Source organism: Arabidopsis thaliana, chromosome 5 (assembly GCF_000001735.4).
Source record: "Arabidopsis thaliana chromosome 5, partial sequence".
Taxonomy (NCBI): domain Eukaryota; kingdom Viridiplantae; phylum Streptophyta; class Magnoliopsida; order Brassicales; family Brassicaceae; genus Arabidopsis; species Arabidopsis thaliana.
Genome location: NC_003076.8, coordinates 22,222,126 through 22,245,828, shown reverse-complemented (window position 1 = coordinate 22,245,828; position 23,703 = coordinate 22,222,126). Strand labels below are relative to the sequence as shown.

The 23,703-nt window shown below is 36.1% G+C and overlaps 8 protein-coding genes across 15 annotated transcripts; 6 read left to right on the top strand and 2 right to left on the bottom strand.

Moving 5' to 3' along the window:
* Positions 1-18: 18 nt before the first annotated feature.
* AT5G54760 (Translation initiation factor SUI1 family protein) lies at positions 19-2,029 on the bottom strand. Of its 4 annotated transcripts, none has more exons than NM_124857.5 (5): positions 1,843-1,965; positions 1,061-1,142; positions 667-872; positions 451-504; positions 19-356 (listed from the first exon to the last, which is right to left on the bottom strand). In NM_124857.5, exons 2-5 carry the CDS (start codon positions 1,095-1,097, stop codon positions 312-314), a joined length of 342 nt encoding a protein of 113 aa, NP_200287.1. In that variant the 5' UTR covers positions 1,098-1,142; positions 1,843-1,965; the 3' UTR covers positions 19-311. The 4 variants fall into 4 exon arrangements, with proteins under 4 accessions (NP_200287.1, NP_001119436.1, NP_001331594.1 ...); NM_001125964.1 differs by having other exon boundaries at positions 59-356; positions 1,061-1,135; positions 1,843-1,888; NM_001345099.1 differs by lacking the exon at positions 1,843-1,965 and adding an exon at positions 1,269-1,434 and having other exon boundaries at positions 59-356.
* Positions 2,030-2,107: 78 nt separating this feature from the next.
* AT5G54750 (Transport protein particle (TRAPP) component) lies at positions 2,108-4,351 on the bottom strand. Of its 2 annotated transcripts, none has more exons than NM_124856.4 (6): positions 4,244-4,351; positions 3,693-3,765; positions 3,328-3,425; positions 2,979-3,078; positions 2,560-2,742; positions 2,108-2,474 (listed from the first exon to the last, which is right to left on the bottom strand). In NM_124856.4, exons 2-6 carry the CDS (start codon positions 3,747-3,749, stop codon positions 2,352-2,354), a joined length of 561 nt encoding a protein of 186 aa, NP_200286.1. In that variant the 5' UTR covers positions 3,750-3,765; positions 4,244-4,351; the 3' UTR covers positions 2,108-2,351. The 2 variants fall into 2 exon arrangements, with proteins under 2 accessions (NP_200286.1, NP_001190539.1); NM_001203610.1 differs by having other exon boundaries at positions 3,289-3,425; positions 4,244-4,348.
* Positions 4,352-4,595: 244 nt separating this feature from the next.
* DEG16 (Trypsin family protein) lies at positions 4,596-5,573 on the top strand (the record flags this gene model as incomplete). Its single annotated transcript, NM_148132.1, has 5 exons — positions 4,596-4,705; positions 4,795-4,901; positions 5,017-5,137; positions 5,190-5,254; positions 5,380-5,573. 5 exons carry the CDS (start codon positions 4,596-4,598, stop codon positions 5,571-5,573), a joined length of 597 nt encoding a protein of 198 aa, NP_680437.1.
* Positions 5,574-6,641: 1,068 nt separating this feature from the next.
* On the top strand, positions 6,642-7,471 carry SESA5 (seed storage albumin 5). The gene has a single exon (NM_124855.3). It carries the CDS (start codon positions 6,692-6,694, stop codon positions 7,187-7,189), a length of 498 nt encoding a protein of 165 aa, NP_200285.1. The 5' UTR covers positions 6,642-6,691; the 3' UTR covers positions 7,190-7,471.
* Positions 7,472-8,458: 987 nt separating this feature from the next.
* On the top strand, positions 8,459-12,040 carry G18F (autophagy 18 F-like protein). Of its 2 annotated transcripts, NM_124854.4 has the most exons (7): positions 8,459-9,204; positions 9,321-9,740; positions 9,830-10,213; positions 10,302-10,532; positions 10,606-11,325; positions 11,406-11,575; positions 11,666-12,040. In NM_124854.4, exons 1-7 carry the CDS (start codon positions 9,025-9,027, stop codon positions 11,850-11,852), a joined length of 2,292 nt encoding a protein of 763 aa, NP_200284.1. In that variant the 5' UTR covers positions 8,459-9,024; the 3' UTR covers positions 11,853-12,040. The 2 variants fall into 2 exon arrangements, with proteins under 2 accessions (NP_200284.1, NP_001332742.1); NM_001345098.1 differs by lacking the exon at positions 8,459-9,204 and having other exon boundaries at positions 9,278-9,740.
* An 839-nt stretch (positions 12,041-12,879) lies between these two features.
* AT5G54720 (Ankyrin repeat family protein) lies at positions 12,880-14,381 on the top strand. Its single transcript, NM_124853.3, has one exon. The coding sequence runs from the start codon at positions 12,977-12,979 to the stop codon at positions 13,532-13,534; it is 558 nt and encodes a 185-aa protein (NP_200283.1). The 5' UTR covers positions 12,880-12,976; the 3' UTR covers positions 13,535-14,381.
* Positions 14,382-15,165: 784 nt separating this feature from the next.
* Positions 15,166-18,346, top strand: AT5G54710 (Ankyrin repeat family protein; the record flags this gene model as incomplete). 2 transcript variants are annotated; one of them, NM_001345097.1, is made up of 4 exons in its annotated part: positions 15,166-15,470; positions 15,724-16,110; positions 16,283-16,707; positions 17,322-18,261. In NM_001345097.1, 4 exons carry the CDS (start codon positions 15,194-15,196, stop codon positions 18,162-18,164), a joined length of 1,932 nt encoding a protein of 643 aa, NP_001332664.1. In that variant the 3' UTR covers positions 18,165-18,261. The 2 variants fall into 2 exon arrangements, with proteins under 2 accessions (NP_001332664.1, NP_200282.2); NM_124852.3 differs by having other exon boundaries at positions 15,329-15,470; positions 17,322-18,346.
* A 1,866-nt stretch (positions 18,347-20,212) lies between these two features.
* AT5G54700 (Ankyrin repeat family protein) lies at positions 20,213-22,943 on the top strand (the record flags this gene model as incomplete). Of its 2 annotated transcripts, NM_124851.1 has the most annotated exons (4): positions 20,320-20,508; positions 20,592-20,918; positions 21,360-21,870; positions 22,318-22,733. In NM_124851.1, 4 exons carry the CDS (start codon positions 20,320-20,322, stop codon positions 22,731-22,733), a joined length of 1,443 nt encoding a protein of 480 aa, NP_200281.1. The 2 variants fall into 2 exon arrangements, with proteins under 2 accessions (NP_001331283.1, NP_200281.1); NM_001345096.1 differs by having other exon boundaries at positions 20,213-20,918; positions 21,303-22,943.
* Between the last annotated feature and the right edge of the window lie 760 nt (positions 22,944-23,703).

Below are 23,703 nucleotides of genomic sequence, written 5' to 3'. Positions count from 1 at the left end.
AGTATCGACCGTATAAACTTCCGGTTGGTCCTTATATAATTTTAAAACTATGAACCATTGTAGAGAAAAATTATAACAAGTTAGAGCAGAATTATCTTAACAAACTGATATTATAAGATAAGTAAGATGTGAAACAGAGTAACACGAAAACAGGGGAAGAAGTATGGTGAACATAAGCCATTAAAATTCGAATACCAAACAGAAGAAGAACACTAGGAAGAAGACGATTTTGATGAATCAAACCCGAAATTCGCAACAAGAGATGAAAGAAAAAGATATGGTTTTATTAATAATATGATCCACTAGATAGCTTAGAAACCATGGATCTTGATGTTATCCTTCTTCACCAAACCAGCCTGTGATTACAGAGAAACAGTGAGATCAGACAATCATCTTACACAGTTTGTATGTTTTAGCAGTAAAGAGACTCGTAGAGTTATTGATATTTACCTGGACAAGGAATGTGGAGACGTTCTTACGTTGGTCACCTTGAAGCTGTATAACCTACAAATCAACACAAACCATAAACAAAACTAAAACAGAGAAGCTCAAATGTTCAGATAAGAGGCCAAATCATTCTGGTTTGTTCAAGCAGGCACTAACGACAGAAATATTATCATCCACTTTCCACTACATGGATCAATAGAGTGTTTTGATAAAACCTACCTGTCCGAGTTCTGAATCCTGAACCACAGTGCCGTTGCAGCAAAACTCTTTCTTGAGGTCCTTAAGTATCTTGGTATAGCTGTACTCTTTCTTCAGGCCCTGGACGGTTGTCAAGCTTTTCCTACCATTTCGCTGCTGGACACGGATATGAACGTATTCTTTTGTTCCGGCACCTGAGTCCTCAACATTCGCATCAGCAAACGGATCTGAAACAAGCAACAGCAAATTGAGAGAGATAAACAGATTCCCATGTAAGATAAACAGCATAATCAAACAAAAAATGATGCTTTGATTAACATGTATTTACAAATGATAACATGTTCAAGTATCTAAAACAAGTAGAAGAAGATCAGTGACTAATACAATCTCAAGTTTTGGTAGAGTAGAAACATACCAAAGGCAGTGGGAACCTGGGAGTCAAGTTCAGACATGAAACTTAGTTGATTTGAGGGTAGTACTAACCGGGAAGCTGAGATCTGCACAAGAAGGATAACCTCACGTTAGAATTCAGAAGATTCAAAACCGCAGAATATGATAGAACATGAAAACATCCAATCAAAATCGATTCAAACATGAAGATAGTTAACAACATGTTACATAACTGGTCGTCTCACCAAAAAACGTTAACCTCATTAGTTTGATATCGAACAATGAGATATAGAACAAAAGATTTTGCAAGGTGCACGAGATGGTTCATCGAGTAAGAAAATTAAACTACAAAAACCCATCTCAGAAATCATCTCAACAAGAAAATTATGCTACCAAATTCACATGATCATCAAGAACACAAACACAAATATGTTTCAATTTAGTTAAAAAGATGTTGTCTGAATAATCTAGATCCAAACAATTCAAGTAAAGCTGATCCAGTTCAATTACATTCCTATAAGGTTAAAACTATAGCATTAAAAAATCAATTGACCAAATCAAAATCATCGTTGTTGAATTCATTCCAACAACAAAAAAAAAACTAATAACCAAGATCCGGAATCAGATACAGAACACGAAGATCTGGCACATAATTTGCAATTCAATCTCTCTGAATCGAATCGAAAAGAAAAATTGATGTAATCAAAATTTAACGACGAACTCAAAAATTCAATAACGGATCGAGAAAAGCAAACAAAGAAACAGACAATCGGTGATCGAAGAGATACATACGGAGAAAGTTATTACCTGATTTGCAAATTTTGGGGTTTTGAAGATCTGATGATAACTAAGTAAGAAAAAAAGAGAAAACCCTAAATTTGGATAAAGTCTGCAACTTGTGTTTTGTTTTCTCGACGGTGAGAAAATATTAAGACAAAGAGATTTATAATCATTTTTAATAACCAATGATGTCCACGTCAGATTTATCTGAACCAATCATATGACGACACCTTAATGTTATTTTATTTTGTCTTATTTCTTCATGAGGTAAACTAAAAAATATTGGAGATATCGAAAGAAAAAACACACTCTGATCTCACTGAATTGATCTATTTATTACACGATTTGAGACATTGTGATACGATTAACTCTTGTCACATCAGAACACTAAGAAATGGATTTAAACAGTATTTAGTTTCATAGCTTATAGTTTTGTGTTTGCGGAGAAAAAAAACAAAGCTAAGAATGCAGAGAAAGAGACTACAAAACAGTAATTAGTTTCTCTTTGAGGAAGAGGGAAGATAAGAGATTGATATTTATTCATCATCCTTGTAAGGATATTCCTCAGCGACTTGTTTCAGTAGCTTTACTTGCAACTCATAAGCATCATCTCCTCGAAGAACATCACGCGTCCATGTCACTTCTGTCTTCATTGAGACCTGATCATTGTGCAGACAAAAAATAAGAACATAAAACACTGAGCACAAACAAGTTCTGCACTTGATAATGGAGAAGGAGACTGACCATTTCCAAAGCTCCTCTAATGACTCCACTTAAGACATTGCAGTAGTAAAGACCTTGGCAAGTATCGGGAAGCTCGACGAAATCAACTAGGGGATTGTCCTCTAAGATTATACTGCAGCAAGTCCCGTCCGAGTCCCAGCTTGTCACTGATGCAGTGACTCCTAAGAACATCTTGAAACCCACCTGTGCAATAAGGCAAAGCCCTGTTACTGCTTTCTCAATACCATGAAACCAAAGGAGTGATATCTACTAGACATTAAGAAGCTTATGCTCTAGTTTGATATATAAGGTTTTATCTATAGTGTCAAGTGGAATAAACATTCATATATCTTGCAGTTTAATTCCTCGTTGTTTTTACTCCCGGAGACACTTCAAACTGTAACGTCGTGATACTAAACAAGTCACTGGAAATTACAAACCTTGGCAATCATTTCAGCAGTTTCCTTAAAGTCAACGCATCTGGAAACACCAGATTTAGCTAGAAACTCATCGATAAGTCGGATTCCAATGTTGTATCCCCTGCAAAATAAACAGAAAATTAGTGATAAAGGTCTAAACAATCGAACACTCATCAGTATGAACCTGAGAGTACAATGCTTTATTCATCCCATCCATGACATATTATTAGAAAGATATATGAACAAAAGAACCAGAAACATAATGCAACCAAAATTCAAACACAAGAATGAAATATACAAATGCAAGATGACAAAAATACAAAACTAAAACCATGGAAGAGAGTCTACATAAATCGTAGAAGAAGAATACATTTGATCAAGCTGTTTGTTAACTTCCTCTACTTCTTCCAGGTCAGTAAGCAATTGACGCACAATAGCACCATACGTCAACGTGAACAACTCCGCATTCTACAAATCATCAATTTCCACAAGATCAAACAGTATCTCCATAACAAAATTCTATCAAAGATTCGGAACTGGCTTCAAGTTTGACTTCTCAAATCCTTTACAAATTACAAAAACACATCCAACCGCAATAAAGCATACATAGAAAAAGGCATATCCTAAGAAATAGATAAGCAAATCGGTAATGTAGCATATCAAATACCAAATTCTATAAATCAGAGTCAAAGAGGAACAGATAAAAAAGGCGAAAACTTTGAAATCTGAACTTACCACACGATCAATGCTAGAGAAGATCGCATCACCGGATCGAGGACCAACCGGAGCCATCTCCAATGACTATATTCTACATTAGATCCATACAAAAAAAGTCACTTCAGTACAAAGGATTCTACTTAATCAAATCAGAGATAAGCTATAGCAACCAAAGAAGCCAAAAAACATTCACTTAAGCCATGAAATTAAAAAAGGAACCACAATGGTATTAAAGAAGACACATCTCTTAAAACTCAAGTAGATCTACTAGCAGAAGATAAGTGGCTATAAAATGGATTTGCACTTGATTTTGTTAGATTGAAACAACCACCTCTCAATACCCTCCCAATCGATTCAATCACAATATACAATAGGTAAATTAAACCACAAAATCGACAAAAATGGCACCTAAAGTCCCCAACAACATTATCAATCACACACACACACACACACACACACACACAAAAAACAATTTCGTAAATTAAAGAATGATCACTGCAGGATACAGATCAATCAACGATCTAAAAGCACGAAATAATAAATGGGGTGAAAGAAAAATTCAATCTTACCAAAAATAAGAAGCAAAACCCAGAAGCAAAAGACAAGTTTTTGGCGATGGCAGAAGAAAGAGAGAGAGAGAGAGTAATTGCTTGATCGCAAATTTTCTTTTCCATTAGAAGAAAGTTAGAATCTTTTTTTGTTTAAATAATTGGGCCTAAGCCCATTGGACCTTTCCCATAGTAAAATAAAAGAGAGAGCACAACAGATTAATTATGTGTTACCAAAATCTATAGTTTCATTTGATTATATAAAAGCCTTGTATAAAATGTTAACAATTTCCATTAAAATCTTTAAAAATATTTGTTAGCAAGTTTAAATCTAGAGGAAAAGGAAGTAGTGTAATTATTATGGATCGAAAATATGAGTAATCAAGTAAATGATATATCTTATGTATCGTTAATACAAGTAAACATAGTACTTAACAAGAACATCATATTGTGGCTAGGTTCAGCAACTCCACGAGCACTCCGGTTCATCTATTTTTGTATTCTCTTTCCCTTCTTCGTGGTGGTTCGTCTTTTAATGCTTCTTTGATTTATCGTTGTTGTTCTTCTGTGAGCGATATTGATCTGGCTCAAGACTCGGTGGTGAAGATCTTCTCCTTTTCAAGAGAGCCAAATGTTGTTCAACCTTGGCAAACAACTGAGAAAGAATACTCAAGCTCTGGTATTCATAAACATTTCTCTCTTTCTCTCTCTCTCGTGTGATTTCTTTATTAGATTTCCAAAGTTAAGAAAACCGTATGGTATTATATTGTTCGGCTTTGGAATATCTATCTTAGGATTTGCAATCTCCGGGAGGAGGATTCTTACAAACGCTCATGTTGTGGGTGATCACTCATACCTGCAAGTGAGAAAACATGGTTCACCCACTAAGTACAAAGCAGAAGTTAAAGCGTTTGGGTAGGGATGTGACTTAGCTATCTGAGGTATTGATAGTGAAGAGTTTTGGGAGGATATTTGGAGCTCGGAGATATACCTTTATTGGTGAAACTATCTACGCTTTAGGTTATCCTCGTGGTACGTCTTGGACAATGCTTTAAAATTTTCGTACTGATCATATGTGGTATTGAGAAAAGAATAGCAATCATGATTCAATTAAAAAAAATGACTAATAATTATAGTTATGTTATGCGCAAATACAGATGGTGATATCATATCTGTCACAAAAGGTATTGTAACGAGAGTTGAACCTCAAAAGTATGCTCACAGCTCCATTGAAATATTAACGATACAAACAGATGCGTGTATTAACGGTGGAAAGAGTGGTGGTCCAGTGGTCATGGGCAACAAAGTTGCTGGTGTGGTATTTGAAAATGATTCTCCTTCTGACAAGTGAGTTAAAATATATATATAGTATGAATGTGTGCCACATTGAAATTGAAAAAATTATTTAGTACCTAAAATCGTCACAATAAGCTTAAATTTGTGGCAAACTCAATTACTTTTGCTTATAGCATATATTTTTCTTGAGATTGCAAACAAACGGTTTAACTAATATCAATTTTTGTTGTTTTGTGCGCAGGTACATAATCCCAACTCCAATTATTAAACATTTTTTAGCTGGTGTTGAAGAAACCGGTCAATACCAATTGGTTTATGTTCTCTGGATTTGATTCTACATTGATCATGCCTATATATATATGGTGTAAACAGGTGAAGAAAGTGAACGGAGAGGAAGTAGTGAATATGGATCACCTACGTAGACTCATAAAAAAATGTCGCACGGAGGATTTGAGGTTTGACTTAGAAAACGGAAAGGTTATAGTCTTGAACTATAAATATGCAAGAAAAGAAACTTCGTTGATCTTGGAACGTCATAGAATACCATCGGACATGTCCTAGATTTTTTAACAAAAACTTTTCTTGGATTATATGTAATATGTCATATCTATGACCTAAGAAACTATTGAGAATTAATGATAATATAGCTTATATACTTGGGACGTACATGTAGCGCATTAGGATAAGATCACAATGATTTATTTATCTAAATCAATCTATTAGTTGTGCGTTTACTTCCGCGATCAAGCTAATCCGAAGTAGATGTCAATTACCAAAAAGAACTTCAAATGAAAATCGAACCAAGAAAATAAACGAATTGACATATACCTATACCATTGTAATGTAATATAAATTAAGGTTTGTTGTTGGAATTAACAAACAAAATAAATAAATAAAAATACAAGTCAAGAGCATGCATGCTGTTGTAGATGCGGAGACTCGTCTCCATCATTCACTTGACACATGCACACATTACTGAACTTCGAACACCTAATCCAAACAAAACTCCATTCGTGTTATGTTCCAAATGCTCACACACAACCTCATGCTTATTACACGTGAATGCCATGCAAATGTCCTATCTCCTCCATAAATATATTCATTCCCACTTTCACTTCACTTCATCCATCCATCACTCGCCAAAAACCTTGAAACCTTTAAAAAATCGAAACTATGGCTAAGCTCATTCTCGTTTTCGCAACTCTTGCCCTCTTCATCCTCCTAGCCAACGCATCCATCTACCGCACAGTGGTGGAGTTCGAGGAAGATGATGACGTGAGCAACCCACAACAAGGTAAGTGCCAGAGGGAGTTTATGAAGCATCAGCAACTAAGAGGTTGCAAGCAATGGATCCGCAAGAGAGCTCAACAAGGAAGAATCGGATACGAAGCTGATGACTTTGAGCTCACTCTTGATGTCGATCTTGAGGACGATGAGAACCCAATGGGGCCTCAACAACAGTCATCTCTTAAAATGTGTTGTAATGAATTAAGGCAAGTGGACAAGATGTGTGTGTGTCCTACACTGAAAAAGGCGGCTCAACAAGTCAGATTCCAGGGAATGCATGGACAGCAACAGGTGCAACATGTGTTTCAGACTGCTAAGAACTTGCCTAACGTTTGCAAAATCCCTACCGTTGGATCCTGCCAGTTCAAGGCATCTCCTTACTAGGACCATGAAGAGGACCAAACTATAAAAGCACACACGTACACATGGTGGTTTTGTTAATGATAATAAAAAGTCTCTCTCTTGTGGCGTGTTCGTGTTTGTATAGTAGATAAATGTTTGTACTGTATGAGTTAGAGTCTTAGTGGCAATATTACACCTTCTAGTGTAATGTAACTTGCCCTACCCCCTTAAATAAAAGATGTTCTTGGGTATTCAAAAATCTTTAGCATCACACTCACACTCTCTTAAATCTCATGTTTGTGTTCTAATAAATTATTGAGAATTGTGTGACATAAGCTTATATATATGTATACTTGGGACTTACATGCAGCGGATTAGGATAAGATCTACATGATTAGTCTTGGATTGAGACCTTGACATGGTTCTTTTCTATAAATAGATTTGGTACTGAAAAGATTAAAAGAGTGTTTGAACACCATTACAGCTATTGTCTTCATTTGATGATCTTTCCGGCCGGTGTTCTTCTTGTACTACTTTACCAAAGACAATTTCATAGGTGGATAGTGAAGCAGAGAGACATGGTGATGTTTTACATTTTCTCCTACAGTAAAACAGAGGAGAAGTAACTTGCTCGCCAAGTTTTCATTTTAGTTATGGTCAAACTAATTATGGACTTATGGTCAAACACCCTCCATTAATTAGCTACTTAGTGAGCCTAACATAAGCCTAATAATTATTCAAACATCAAATGTCGTATATTGTCCTCCGGTCAGTTTTTTGAGCTAGTGACCGGTTCAACTAAACCGAGTCGAACCAAAGTATTTTATTTAACCAATAAACTAATTAAAAACACATTAGAAAAAATTAAACTAATGAAAATCTTCATCTAAGACTAGCGCACGTCACGGAAAAGAAAAAGGATAAGACTAGCGCACGTCGTACTAATTTCGGTGGATTTGATTGGTTTAGAGTTTATGAATGTTAATACATATAAGCTAAATTTAGTTCAAACTCGGTTCTTTTTTTTTTGGTCAAACCACCGGTTTGTTATAAAATTAAATTTACCACATTAATGGGTAGGTAAACACTACGAGAATTAAAATTTCAATTAATAATTTAGGTTTGTTTGGTTTAATTATTGGTATAAGTATAACCAACAAAACCAGACATTCTCAATGATTTATGTTAATTTAAAATTTGAATAAAAATAGGGAAAGAGACGTGGAAGGTGAGTCTCTCTTTCTCGCTGTAGTAAATACAAAGACGATACGTAAAAGAACAACTTAATCCAAAATTTGTTTTTTGATATATAAATAAGAAACCAAAAACAAATCATTTATGAAGTTTTTTGAAACAACAGATTTCTAAAACAACTCTTTAAAGGTCTTCTTCATCTTCGCTCTCTCTTCTTCTTATCCTCTAAATCTCTTCCCCTTTTCTTGCTCTTAAACGTTACCATAGTCCTAATCAGATTACTGTTTCCAAAGTCTTAATCTTTCTTTCTGGGTTTTTAATCTCTTCTAATTCTTTTCAATTTTTACAAGAAAAAAAAAACTCACAAATCATCGATTCGTTCTTCTGGGTTTTTGTAAAAATTCGATCTTTTTGTTTCTTTCTATTGATTGTGTGTGTTTCTTGCTTCGTGACATTTCAGAGTTTGCGTGTATTTTTGTTTCTATTTTTAAAAGATTCTAATCGAATTTGTTCAATTTCGCTCTTAAAAATTGTAAATTTGATCTCTCCCCCGTCTTTCTCGTCGATTCATTTTTGCTTGGATATATCTCAGGCGTCGATATAGAGAATAAAAATCGACACTTTGTTTCATTTGGAGGCTAAAGATCAAAGCTTTTTGATAGTGAAGAGCCTCCTCCACCATTATGAAGAAAAACGGTGACGGTTCTTCTCCCAAGTCGCCAGACGGAGTTGTATCACGATCAGCTCGTAGCTCGTTTCGTGCTTTGTCTAATTGCCTTAAGGTGATTTCTTCTGGTGCTTCTACTGTTGCTCGCTCCGCCGTATCTGCCGCTTCTTCCGCCGTTGAATCTCATCACGATCAGGTATTGTATTTGATTTCAGTTTTAAAAGAGCGATCTTCAGGTTTGTTGGAGTGTTTTGTTTGATGTGTCTTGGTTGATGAAGTTTGAATCCTTGTGTTGTTTTTGATTTGGAAAAGGTACTATGGGCGGGGTTTGATAATCTACAGAAAGAGGATGGTGATACACGAAGAGTTCTTCTACTAGCATTTAAGTCTGGATTTCAAGTTTGGGATGTTGAAGATACAGAGAATGTTCATGTTATAGTTTCTGCACATGATGGACAAGCATTCTTTATGCAAATGCTACTGAATCCAATAAACTCTGGAGTTTTAGATGATAGGTTTTATAAGAGCCGTCCTCTTTTGGCTGTGTGTGGTGATTATTCAAGTAAAAAGATCAGTTCTGATAACCCCGGAAGTGAAACCGTAGCTACTCCTACTAATGTCTATGTCTACTCGTTAAAGTCTCAGTCTTATGTGCATACGTTGAAATTCCGGGCTACCATCTATTCGGTTAGGTGCTGTTCTCGGATTGTTGCTGTACTACAAGCAGCTCAGGTTCGTATGTCATATTGTGTCACTTTTGGTTTTTGTGATTTTTCTGTTCTGAAGCTAACAATGTGTAACTTAAAAATATGTATTTGCAGATAGATTGCTTTGATGCTGCAACACTGGAAATGGATTACAGGATTGTAACTAACTCCATTGTGTGTGGCTCCTTGGGTGTTGGATATGGCCCTCTTGCTGTTGGTCCACGATGGATTGCGTATAGTGGAAGTCGTATTGCTACCTCAAGTTCTGCAATTTTTACTTCAGAAATTGTCTCACTGTCAACATCATCACCCAGTGTTGCACAATTTGCAAGAGACTCGAGTAAGCAGCTTGCTTCTGGGATAGCAAATCTTGGAGACAAAGGGTACAGATCATTGACTAAATACTGCTCAGAGGTTTTGCCCAATCCGTATATTCCTGGTTTGAAAGGCATTGGAGTTGGTAATGAAAAAGTAGCAGATGCAGAGAGCATAGGAATGGTATACACAAAATCCTCCTCAATGTTTTTGCTTTCAAGTTGATTTTTTCCATTGGTATGTGCCTTAAACATATTCATGGTATGGGCAGGTTATTGTCAAAGATATCACAAACAAAAGCGTCATAACGCAGTTTAAGGCACACAAGAGTCCGATTTCAGCTTTGTGCTTTGACCAAAGCGGCCTGCTTTTGGTGACTGCTTCGATTCAGGGGCATAATATTAACGTCTTTAGAATAATGCCAACAATCTCTACAAGCAGAGCTGTGAAGACAACGACTTTTGCCCATCTGTTCAGGCTTCAGCGCGGTTTTACTAATGCGGTAAGCAGAGCCCTTCACTTACACATGTTGAAAAATGTGATACTTATTTATTTACCTTAATGTGGATTTTCAGGTGATACAAGACATATGTTTCAGCAAGGATAGCAATTTGATTGTGGTTGGTTCTTCAAGAGGGACAAGTCATCTTTTTGAGATTAATCCTGAGAAAGAGGGGGATGCTCCGGTTCCTATGTCTGCAATCAGTAGGATAAGAAGCGGAAACAGCAGCGGATGGATTGGGACTGTGAGCGGTGCAGCATCTGCAGCAGCTGGAATGGTTGCAGGCTCGGTTCCGGGTACAGTCACATCCACTTTCTGTTACTGCGATGAAAAGAGTAACAATAACTACTATGGTTCTGTTGCTGATATGTGCTCCAAGACAAATCTTCTGGTGTTTGCTCCTTCTGGATGTATGACACAGTATGCGTTACGGGAACATCAGGTTGGTGTTGGTCATGAGACTGCTGCAATGACGGGGTTTGATTCTGAGTCAGGTCTAGAGACAGAAGGAAAATTAGCGGTAGATCCAATAAGAAGGTGGTCCATGATCCAAAACCAATCTAGAAGAGAGACGCATGACCCCCACAGTGACATATATGGAGGTGGAACATCAGTGGATTCTAAAAGTAAAGTGTTTCCAGAGGTTGTTAGAAAACAAAGTGTTGAGGAAGCTTGGAAAGTATCTAAGAAAGGAACTACCCGTGTGGTGGATAAGCGTCATTTGTACATATATGAAGCAGAACAACAGCAAACGCATCTGCCGACTCAGCTACCCTTATGGGCAAGGCGAAAGGTAAAGTTTCCTTTTTTGGGGAATATGGTTATGTGTTGTTTGGATGATCTCTCATACTTCGTATATTTTGCACAAAACAGTTTAGGTTTCAAGAATTGGTATTGAATCGGGGTGAAGAGATTAGTGGTGGAGGTGGAAGGGAGATGGAGATTGAAGGAATCCAAACTCGAACTATTGAAGCAAGAACAAGAGATTTGGTTCCAGTCTGGGGTTATCTCCAATCTCCAAGGTCTCAGCAAGTGATAAACGAGTGAGTTTTCTGATACTAATTATACTCGACACTTGAAAGTTTTTGTCTCTGTCTCTGTCACAGTTTCTTGACAATGATACTATGACACAGATCAATACAGAGTCCAAGTACCACTACACAAGATGACAAAGTGGCTACTCTGGAGGGTCATGGAACAGAGACTGATCTCGGTGCTGTACATAGCGAAGAACAGACACAAAGCGAGCCTGTAGATAAAGAAGGTATTGCAGAGGAGAAGAATCACAGTGAAGATGAGGATGAAGAGCAAGTGGATTAGAAGATTGGTTTATTTTTTCTCACACATACTCGACTTCAACAACAGAATAGCAAAAAAATAACTCTGGAAAATTGTATAGAAAAGAAAGAGGAAAATTGACATATCTTTTAGATGTAAATAGCTTTAGTACTTTTTCTTCTTTTTTTTTTACAGAATATTATTAGCCCATTGATTCATGAACATAGTTAAAAAAAAAATACATTATTTTACTACCACCTTTTGTATTCAAGTTTGGAAAGAAAAAATTTGTCATGCTAAATTTTTGTATGTTTAAGAAACAAGCAAGAAAAAAAAGAGGAACCAACGAACTAGTCTGCCATTACAAGAACATGGCTCGATGAAACATAATCCGAGCCATGTTGAAATTTTATTTTAAACATAACGATCATTACTACTTCTACTATAATAGTCTATCCAAGACTCTCCATAATAATAGTCTTGAATAGACTATAAACCGTACTCACCTAGTTGACCCTACTCTAAACAAAGCCTACGCAAAAGAACTTCAATTGGCTTGTCCCACGAAAGTTGACCCAAAAGTCATCATTAACATTGACCCGGTAAGCCCCAGGAAGTTTCACAACATCTACTTTAAAAATCTGCAACACGGCAAATGACTCTTCACCTCTGACCAGGTTCTCTTCACCGACAACCGCAGCAGACCATTCGTTGATGCTTGGGCTAACGACTCACTTGCCTTCAACCGCGCCTTTGTCATCTCCATGAGAATTAAAACTCGGCCGCGTTGGCATCAAAAAGTCTTAAAATATTTGGCTTTTATCAAAATCTTGACCGACTATAAAATTTTAAAATGTATTTTTGGAAACACTAATATCAAAAATCAATTTGAAAAACCACAACCATTTGAATATTATCCCCTAAGAAAAAAATAGTTAAAGAAACAAAAATCAAATCATTTGACATCTTAAAGGGACTGCTATTTAATATGTTAGATGCAAGTGGTTGTGGTTTGACTTCTTCCAGGAACAAACGGTAGAAGAAACTCTCAGGAAAAGAGAAGCAAGTGGACTTGAGACTTGAGAGTTGAGACATATATCAATAAACCCTCAAAATGATTGGAACTTAGACCATACACACATATTCATTTCTATCTCTCACAGAAAATGAATCTATACGGATCATATCTAGACGACATTGCAGACCAGATACCGGTCGACAGGAGTCGGAGTCAGATGATCAGAAAGTACTTAGGTAAACAACGGAAAAATTTAGATTTGATAGATGAAGTCGTAGAGGCCAGACTTATACGTCAGTTGGAAGCCAATCAATCGATTTTGGAGAAAACAGACAAGCATAAATACGACTACGAGGAATATGCGACGATTTTGCATAGGGAAGAGTACGAGGAATATGCGACGAAGATAATCGACCTCTGCCCTTCACTCGTTAGAGTTGCTAACGTCGACGGAAACACTCCTCTTCATTTAGCTGCCGAAATTGGAAACGAATTTATCCTCTGGAAAATGTTGAGGTGTGGAGAAGCAGACTGCAGGAAGATTAATAAGCAAGGACAAACAGCATTCATATTAGCATGCCTCAACAATCACGTCGCTGTTGCACTTACCCTCCTACAATATATGCGGTCTATGACGATGGTGGAACTTGATGCAGCCTTTTCAAGACATCAACCAGGTTTGAAATTATCATCGCATAAGTTATAGAACATGTTTTTATTTTAGCAAAAAAATATTATCCTACCATATTATTTGGGAAATACATTTTAAAAGTAACCTTAATTTTTGTAATTAATTACATGACAATGTTATTAGAAAAATTTAATCAAAAACAAAATCCTTTAATGATGTCATTAATGTTACCAAAATCATTTAACGACAATATTCATTTCTTAATTATAAGGTTTATTGGATCTAAAGACGGGTCATCAAAGATTTCCTAAACTGAATCAAAATATACTGAATATTCAAATATCTATCTGTTACCAAATTATAAACAAATAAGTTCGTAAAACAATTTAATATTTTATATACGAAATCAATTAAATCTTAATCACAAAAAATTAGCACAAAAAAAAGTATTCAACAATTAAAAAATTATCAAATCTCTGTGTGTTATATAAGTTTTGATACTATATTCGAATAAAGTGTAATATACCTTTTTAATTTGTATTCTTTAACTAATTTAAGCTAACTAATATATTTGTTAATCTTATACCTATCAAAACCGACTATCGTTTCTTATCTTTATAGTATTTCTGCAAGACTTTTTTGGTGTATTTGGGTAAAAGTGCATTCGGGTCATATGATACATTCCCCTATTAAATAAATATGGTGCACTCCTATGTTATTAGCTAAAATGTTTAGATTATAATTCAGAATCATATCATAAATAAAATTAATATTAATAAACTAAATGACTTTTTGGCAAGACGGATTTGGAGATACGGGTTTTTGAATCAACATTAATAAAAAAGTAATATATAATTAATCCAACGTTTCAATACGGGTTAAATCTTTAATTTATTATTTTTTAAGACCACTAATATTAAACATATCAAATCATCCTAATTTAGAAAAGATTATATAAAACCAAAAAATGTTATGTGGTATGTATAATGTTACTATATATAAAATTAAACTATAAAATATAAATGTATTAGAGAATGATACAATTTGCATAACTTTTATATATAAAAAAATAATTCTTAAATTTTAAAAATTACTACTTCAAAAAAAAAATCACGGGACGGGTTAAAAAATTACAGAACGGGTTTTATTTTGGAATTGGGTTATATGGTAGATGTATTTGAATCAATATTTATAAAATTTTAAAATATTATTAGTATGCTGTTTTAATAGGGGTTAAAACTTCAGTTTTTTAACAATTGTCTCATGATTGTCTCATGGATTCGTGGTATAGCGTTACTTAATAACAATTATAAACTGTAAAATTGAAATATTTTATAAAAATAAAATTTGCAAGTTTTAATATATATTACTTTTAAAAAATAAATCGTTCCGCGGTATACTGCGGGTTAAAATCTAGTTTGAGTTTTTAAAATAACAGTATTTGTTTTGCCACTCATGATAATTTGTTTGTGGACATGTTGCTTCTTTTAATTTTAATTTTTTTTACAAGATTCGTGGAAATGTTAGTTGCAATATATTAAATAATTTTTTACAAAAAGAAAAAGCAATATATTAAATAATAGAGGACAATATTGATTCGTTTTGTTGGTTTTAACATAAACAGTTCTCATAAATAGAATACTAGCGAAATTCCCGAACCTAGTTATTGATGTGGATGGAGAGCAGTCGACGATACTGCATAAAGCCGTGACACAAAGGAACGAGGAATATGCGATGAAGATAATTGACCTCTGCCCTTCACTCGTTAGCGTTACTAACGTCGACGGAAACACTCCTCTTCATTTAGCTGCTGAAATTGGAAACGAAAGTATCCTCTGGAAAATGTTGAGGTGTGGAAGAGCAGACTGCATGAAGATTAATAAGCAAGGACAAACAGCATTCATATTAGCATGCCTCAACAATCACCTCGATGCTGCACTTACCCTCGTAGAAAATATGCGGTCTATGACGATGGTGGAACTTGATGCAGCCTTTACAGGACAGCAACCAGGTTTAAGATTATCATCGATAAAAGTTATATAACATGGTTTTATTTAAGCAAAATATAAATCTAAGCCAAAAAAATTATTTGTGTTTTTAAAATAACTTAATTTGTTTTGCCACGCATGATAATTTGTTTGTGGACATGTTGCTTCTTTTCATATATTTTTTTTTTTGATAAGATTCATAGAAATGTTAGTTGCAATATATTAAATAACAGAGGATAATATTCATTCGTTTTTTTTGTTTTAATATATAAACAGTTATCATAGATAAAATGCTGGAGAAATTCCCGAGCCTAGTTCTTGATGTGGATGAAGAGCAGTCGACGCTATTGCATAAAGCCGTGACACAAAGGAACGAGGAATATGCGACGAAGGTAATCGACCTCTGCCCATCACTCGTTAGCGTTACTAACGTCGACGGAAACACTCCTCTTCATTTAGCTGCTGAAATTGGAAACATAAATATCCTCTGGAAAATGTTGGAGACCGGAGAAGCAGAGTGCATGAAGATTAATAAGCAAGGACAAACAGCATTCATATTAGCATGCCTCAACAATAACGTTAATTCTGCCAGAATCCTTGTAGAAGGAACGAGTTCTATGACGATGGTGGAACTTAATGCAGCCTTTTCAGAACAGCAACAAGGTATAACATGTTTTTATTTAATCAAAAAACAAACCTTAGCAAAATATTTTAATAGAATTTCGTGGAAATGTTAATTGCAATATCTTAAATAAATGGAGGATAATTGCAGATATATAATTTGATAACTATAATGAAATTTTGATTCTTTTGTTAATGTTGATATACACTGCAGTTATCATAGATTCCATACTAGAGAAATTCCCGAACCTAATTCTTGATGCTGATGAAGAGCAGTCGACGCTATTGCATAAAGCGTGCAAATCAGGAAACCTTGAGATGGCAAGGACACTATTAGATGTTGATGTTAATCAAGAAATTGCAGAAAAGGTGGATAAAGATGGTTTGACCCCTTTGCATCGCGCGGTGATAAACGGTTCAGTTGAAATCCTAAAGGAGTTTCTATGCAAGGCTCCTTCGTCTTTCAACATAACCACACAAGGAACAATCGAAACAGTTTTCCACTTAGCTGCGAAATACCAAAAAACCAAAGCATTCATCTTCATGGCCCAGAGTGCAAACATACGCCAACTTCTTTACAGCCTCGACGCAGAGGACAACACTGTACTTCATGTTGCCGCCTCCGTAGACTCCACTTCTGTAAGTCTATATTCTTTTCTGTTGCAACAAGAGATTTGAAACTGAAAATATGTTTTAAGTGTTGAAACCACAGAGTCTCGTCGTTTAGATCATTTTTTTTTTCGGTGTAATGGTTTAGATCATTATAATAAGTGAATAACCATTATAAGATGCTCTAAGAAATTAGAAAATTCTCAAAAGAAAACTAAACAAAGTCAAAGTAGTTGTTGGCATTTGCAAGTTTGCAATTAATATGAGAAACTATCTAAGATTTCTCATTTTTCTAAATTATTACTCCTTGGGGACTTCCAGTTTACTAAAAGTGTCGTTTTAAGGTTTTATTTGTTTTACAAAATGTGTTTTGTATTTTCAATGCAGTTTTGAAGTCTAAATCTCTTTTTTTTATCCCTATTATTTCAGTTTATTAAGTAAAAAGAGAAATTTATTTATTGTATTTGTCAATAGTATAGTAGAAATTTACATAGTTTTTTAAAAAACAATTGTATGAAACATGTCAAAATGACACTCTTTATGGAATAGAGAGAGTATTTTACAGTTCATTTTTTTTCTCTCTTAATTCTCATGATTCAGAGCTAAATTTATTAGCAACTAATTAAATTTCATGTTTATTACAGCTAGTACGCCACATTCTTTCGGAAACAACAATTGATGTCACCTTGAAAAACAAGAAAGGTTTTGCAGCCGTTGACCTAATCGACAAAGAGGGTGTAGACTTTCCTCTACTCTCTCTATGGTTCCGGGATGAAGCAGAAAAAATTCAACGCCCTGCGAGGTATGTTAAATTTGCACATGAACCTGTAGAACTCATCCGAAACACAAACAATGGGGAGAAGTTAAGTTCTGAAAGTCGTGCGATGGATTTGCTAAGAGAAGGTAGAGATCCTAGAAACAAGGAACGTGAAATGCATTCAGAGAGTCTACAGAACGCAAGGAACACTATTACTATTGTCGCTGTCTTGATTGCATCGGTTGCTTTCACATGCGGGATAAACCCTCCTGGTGGTGTCCACCAAGACGGACCCTTCATCGGGAAAGCAACCGCAGGGAGAACATTGGCTTTTAAGATCTTCTCGGTAGCAAACAACATTGCTTTGTTTACATCACTAAGTATCGTCACTCTTCTGGTCAGCATTATATCCTATAGAACGAAAGCACTGAAGATGTGTGTGGTCATAGCACATAAGATGATGTGGTTGGCCGTGGCATCCATGGCAACTGCTTATGCTGCATCGGCATGGATCACTGTGCCACATAACGAGGGATCTAAATGGTTAGTCTACACCACTTCTGCTATCGCTAGCGTTGCGCTAGGAAGTATGTTTGTGTATGTGTCATTTATGATGGTTAAACACATTTTGAAGAAGGATAAATTGAGACGTAACCAGTCTCACGGGAAAACCCCAAGTACGACCTTGGACATGGAAGCCGCTGGTGATGTCGGCTGCTATTGGTTTTGAAATATGACTATTTTTATTTTTATTTTTTTCCACGCACATATTTATATGATATTATGATATTCCGAGATATAGTCACTTTTTATATATTCAATGTTGCCACTGGATTGTCATTTATATATAAATTAATAAGGGATTTTATTGGTTTTTGTTACTGTTGTCAGTTGTCACTAATGTTAACGCGCGCTATTTTAGCTGATGGGTCAATTGTCAATCAACCATCATAAAAAACTTCTCGATAATCAATAGCATCGCGTTGTTTATACCAATGAGTATGGTCATTCTTCTCCTCAGCATTATACCTTATAGGGAGGCAGGAGGCTTCACTTACGAAATTATTGGTTATCACTCATCGGCTGATGTGGGTCGATGTAGCAGCCATGGAAAGTGCTTATTTGGCGGCATCATCGATCACTTTACCACATTTTGGAGACGTTATGCTACTCTGCTATCGCTGGCTTGACGTTAGGCGGTATGTTTGTTTAAATTTCGGTTAGGCTAATTAATTAGATGCATGATAAGGAAGATGGATTTTGTTAGAAGCATATCTTGGTTAATGCGGTAGGGACATGCAAGCATTCTATAGGAAGACGTTAGAACAACACGAGGCCCAGTGGCCTACACTTTTTGGTTGATGCCAGCTAGGGACCATTCTTAATTTGTGTTTTCCTAATGCCCCCTGTTTTTTATAATCTTTTTTTTGGCACGGGTCATCTCTGTTTTAGGTTCTCTATTTTTTGTAACACCTATTCGTTCATCTAATGATATTAACCTTTTAGCAAAAAAAAAAAAAAAACTAGGGACCATTCCAAGCAAACATTCTACAGAAATTTCCTTGTATGACGAGTACACACGGCAACAGAAGCATAAACCAATCAGAATTTTAAAAATATTTTATAAACGTGTCATGTTCGGTGGACACTCGTTAGCGACAACACTAAATATTGTTCGTTTCGTAGTTGCTCAATCGCGACGACGGCGACCAAATATAATGTTTGGGTGTTAGGAACTAATTTTAAAACGATTTCATTGTGTACTGTACAAGAACAACGACTGGTTGAATGAATATGATAGAACATGACGAGGCCCACATTTTTTGGTTGATACGGTTGGGACCAAAGCAAATATGAATTATACAGAACTTTCCTTGTATCACGAGTGTCTTTTGGCAATGTATATACAATCTGGTAAAAAAATAACATACGCGGTTTTAAATAATGTTCTTTTCTTTTAAAAATTAGGAATCACTTTTTTTTATCAGTGGATTGGCAAGAAAGTTTGAAACATCATAGTCGAGTTAAACCGATGTCTCATTACAAAATTAGATCTTGTGCATTGAAAAGTGGGTTTTGGATGTCTTGACATCTCATGATGGATTCTCATCAATAAATTAACTTTTTATGTAGGTTCGGAAAAACATGCGAAATTGTCTTTTAAGTGTCAAATTCAATATTAATCATAAAAATTGGTTGTTTTGTGGAATATACCCTTATAGAGTAAAACAACAAAACTTGTTGGCTTGTTGGAGAAGAATTTGTTTTTACAAAGTCAAGAGATTCTCTTGTTTTTAATAAGGGAGATGAAAAAAATGAATAAGATCTTCGACGTCCTCCAAAAAAAATAAAAATCTACGATTGGTTAAGTGAGAATTAATGATGATAGAACATGACGGTGAGAGTGACACGATAATATATTGGCCTATAGATTATTATATTTTATAATTAACAAAAATTTGTATTTTCCTTTATGTGCATGGATAGGAAAGTTACAGACAATCAATCCGTGATAGATCTTTCATTTTGCTGCTATATATATAAACTAATACTGGTTACGTACGTTCGTACTATCTGCGTTAAAACATAAAATTATGCAATTCAGTCATTGACTTTGTTTATCATCCATAAACTAATACACAAGTTAGAGTAAAGCTACAAGTTTTCTTTTTTAAAGAGAACTAACTTGGCTTGTTTGAATGCTTCTACGACGACGAGAGGAGTGGTTGACCCTTAAGCGTGCTATTTAAAGGAACCATAAGAGAATCAATGTATAACGAACTAAAAAACATAAGAAACCACTTAGCCACACTTAAACTTACAAATTTATCTCTCTAGCTAGGAACACGATCTAAAGACCAAACTTTCCTCATTCCACTGGAAAGATGACTCCACCAATTTTCAATGCCATCCGCAAAAATGACGAGGCCACTTTCAATCAGTTGATACAAGAGAAACCGTCTGTGATAGAGGAAAGAGACAAGGAGAACAATGGAGAATCGGTGTTGCACCTAGTCACAAAGATAGGGCACCAGGAATTCGCCAAGACGATAATTGGGATCTGCCCTTCCCTAGTATGTTCCACTGACGATAATGGCAACACTCCTATCCATTTGGCTGCTACTTGGGGACGCAAATGTTAGAGTTTGGAGAGAAGTCAACGCCATTAGATGATATCTCAGAAGTAGAAAATGACCTCAAACTTGCAGAACTGGTGAACAATGATGGCTTGACGCCTTTGCACTGTGCGGCAGTCAGTAACTCGATCAAAATCCTCAAGGTCTTTAGCCACAAGACTCCTTCATCTTTCGATATACTCACACAACCACATAACGAAACAGTCTTCCATCTAGCTGTGAGACACAAAAATCTCAAAGCATTCAAGTTCATGGCACAGAAAGTCCACCTAGAAAAACTTCTCTACAAGCCGGATAAATATGGAAACACAGTACTTCACACTGCCGCCTCTTTAGGCTCTACTTCCGTGAGTTTTTCCTCGATCTCATTCATTTTCCATTTTGTGTTTGTATCGATCTTTTCGAAATCTCGATGTTGAGTCGTTTTTTCCAAAGTTCAAAATTAGGGTTTTAGAGATAACGTGTTTTAGATACTATTATAATCACACATTGAAAATTGAGATATATATTTCTATAACTGTATAAAAGATTTATGGATTAATCAACTCATTGATAATTGGTTTTGAGCCTACTCTCCGATTCCTAAAAGAGATTGCTCCTTCCAAACTCAATTGAATTTAGATTTCAGCTTATTTTTTCGTTTCAAAGTATTACATAAGTAAGAGTTAGCATATACACTATTTAAATACATAAAAATAATGGAGTTTGTTTGAACATAACAATTAATACAGCTAGCGGAGTACATCATCAATGAAACAAAAATACATACCAAAGCCAAGAACATACAGGGTCTTGCAGCGGTTGATCTTCTCGATAAAGATGATGCAAATTTCCCATCTATCGCATTAAAGTTTGGTGGCGAGAGTCACAAAGAGGAAAGTGTGATGCATTCAGAGGCTTTGCAAAATGCGAGGAATACAATCACGGTTGTCGCCATCTTGATTGCATCGGTTACTTTCGCAGTGGGGATGAACCCTCCTGGTGGCATCTATCAAGAGAGTACTTCCTCGAAAGGGAAATCAGTTGCGGCAAAAACAGTAGCTTTCAAGATCTTCTATGTAAGCAATAGCATCGCGTTGTTTACATCATTATGGATCGTCATTCTTCTGGTCAGCATTATTCCTTTCAAGCCAAAATCACTCAAGAATGTCTTGGTTATAACACATAAAATGATGTCAGTCTCTGTGGCTGCCCTGGCAACTTCCTATGTCGCAGTGGGATGGATCATTTTACCTCATTTTGAAGGAACCAAATGGTTACTCTATACCACTCTTGGTATTTCTATCGTCATGCGAGGAGGTATGTATGTTTTTCTATGGTTTAAGCTGGCCAAACACATCTTAAGGAAGATAGATACGGAAAGAGACCCTGATGAGGAGGCCGCAACGGGAAAAGGCTATGTCATGTATTGGAAATCATAAATCCGAGCACCTATATCTTAAGTTTATTTTGTTAGATATCTATTATTGACTAATGTATACAATTAGGTTAGTGATGCAGGGCAACTTGTGTTGCTTTCTTAGTTTGTTTTCCTATTTCATGTTTGATTTCTATAAGGTTGTAATGTGTGATTTGAAGGCTTGCGTGACTTATATAGCCTTCATGTGTGGTGTTAATGCACGAATTAAACAAGTACGGGTGAGTCTCTGGGGAAGGTGAAGAATCAATCTCTAATCCACGAGCTGAACTTGAAGCTGGGCAATTGACGGGCTGAAAGGCTTATTGCGAACTGAGAACGTAGTTGAGGGCGCTACGAGGCGATGCCGTTTCGAGCTGGTGGTTCTGGTGAGCTGGCTCTTCTTGCTAAGTTGGCTTGTCTTGACGAGATGTCTTCTCTCGACGAGCTGACTTGTACCGATGAGCTGGCTCTTCTGGGCGAGCTGGCTGATCTTGACGAGCAGACTTCTCCCGACGAGCTGACTTGTGTCGATGAGCTGGCTCTTCTGGGCGAGTTGGCTGATCTTGACGAGCAGACTTCTCCCGACGAGCTGACTTGTGTCGATGAGCTGGCTCTTCTGGGCGAACTGGCTGATCTTGACGAGCAGACTTCTCCCGACGAGCTGACTTGTGCTATCCTTTCTCCAGGTCTCGAAAAAGTCCCCTTTCCCGAGACTTTCTATTCCTTATTTATACCCGTCCGTATAGTAGGGTACGCAAGGTGAATTCTCGAGAGTGCCCCTTTTCTACGCAGCCGAACTCACATCCTGACCAGGCCGGGCTTCGGCCTGGTGGGCCGGCTCGAGTTCTAAAGTGATGGTCGGGGCTGGGTCGTTATTCCTTGAAATGGGCCGGTTGATCACTGAGGCCCAATTGATGTATCAACATGTGGTTTTTATAAAAAGAGTCGTGAGAAGAGTTTTCTCTAAAAATCCCTTGTGTTTGGTAATCAAACTTCATTCAACCAACGAATTCCAAAAAAACAACTAAATTGTTCGGGTATATAAAATGATTGGTAATGATATATCCCATAGAGGCCGTAGACATAGGCCCAAAAAGTTTCCATAACTAGCAGAAATTGAAACTTGCAAGTTGCAAATATTATTACACTGGAAAGGCAACAAGTCTTGAAGTACAAACTACAAAGACTTCTTGTTTGGATGGGGACGACTGACGAGTTTGAATAACTTAAGAGAAAAGGGTCGCAATCGAAATTAGACAAGAAATTAGTCCTCAAAAAGTAAATTCTGAAGTTGAAGCTCCAATGTCTTTGTTCAAAGACTTTATTTAGATGTAAAGTTATGTCTTGTAACCACCAAACAGCTCCTTTTCATCTACACTCCCAATTTTTTTAACATCTATGTTTTGCATTGCCTTTGACTTGTCTTTCTCTCTCCAACTTCTCTCCTTCAACATAAAGCCAAATCCTAAATCCAAATCCCTTAAACCGAACCGAATTAAACCGAAGCTGTTGAACTATCGCAAAATTTCAGATCTTACTAATCATAAACATGTGACGTTTAATTCATTTTAAGAGTTTCATGATTTGCACTGAATGGTATTCCGAGTCCACCGGAAAAAAACTTTTCCTACAAGTAGAAAAAGGATAACCCCATAAATCCAAATAACCTAACCGATCAAACATATACCAATATAAACCAAAACAAGATTCAGATTCATCGGTTTAGTAATCGA

Coding starts and splice junctions, on each gene's coding strand:
- AT5G54750 (NM_001203610.1), bottom strand. CDS start 3,749: ATGGCTCCGGTTGGTCCTCGATCCGGTGATGCGATCTTCTCTAGCATT. Junction 3,426..3,692: donor TCTCTAGCATTGATCGTGTG/GTAAGTTCAGAT, acceptor GATGATTTGTAG/AATGCGGAGTTGTTCACGTT. Junction 3,079..3,288: donor TATGTAGACTCTCTTCCATG/GTTTTAGTTTTG, acceptor TTTATTTTGCAG/GGGATACAACATTGGAATCC.
- AT5G54760 (NM_001203611.1), bottom strand. CDS start 1,097: ATGTCTGAACTTGACTCCCAGGTTCCCACTGCCTTTG. Junction 505..666: donor AGGATTCAGAACTCGGACAG/GTAGGTTTTATC, acceptor GTTGATTTGTAG/GTTATACAGCTTCAAGGTGA. Junction 357..450: donor TCTCCACATTCCTTGTCCAG/GTAAATATCAAT, acceptor CTGTAATCACAG/GCTGGTTTGGTGAAGAAGGA.
- AT5G54720 (NM_124853.3), top strand. CDS start 12,977: ATGAATCTATACGGATCATATCTAGACGACATTGCAGACCAGATACCG.
- G18F (NM_124854.4), top strand. CDS start 9,025: ATGAAGAAAAACGGTGACGGTTCTTCTCCCAAGTCGCCAGACGGAGTT. Junction 9,741..9,829: donor CTGTACTACAAGCAGCTCAG/GTTCGTATGTCA, acceptor ATGTATTTGCAG/ATAGATTGCTTTGATGCTGC. Junction 11,326..11,405: donor CCTTATGGGCAAGGCGAAAG/GTAAAGTTTCCT, acceptor TGCACAAAACAG/TTTAGGTTTCAAGAATTGGT.
- SESA5 (NM_124855.3), top strand. CDS start 6,692: ATGGCTAAGCTCATTCTCGTTTTCGCAACTCTTGCCCTCTTCATCCTC.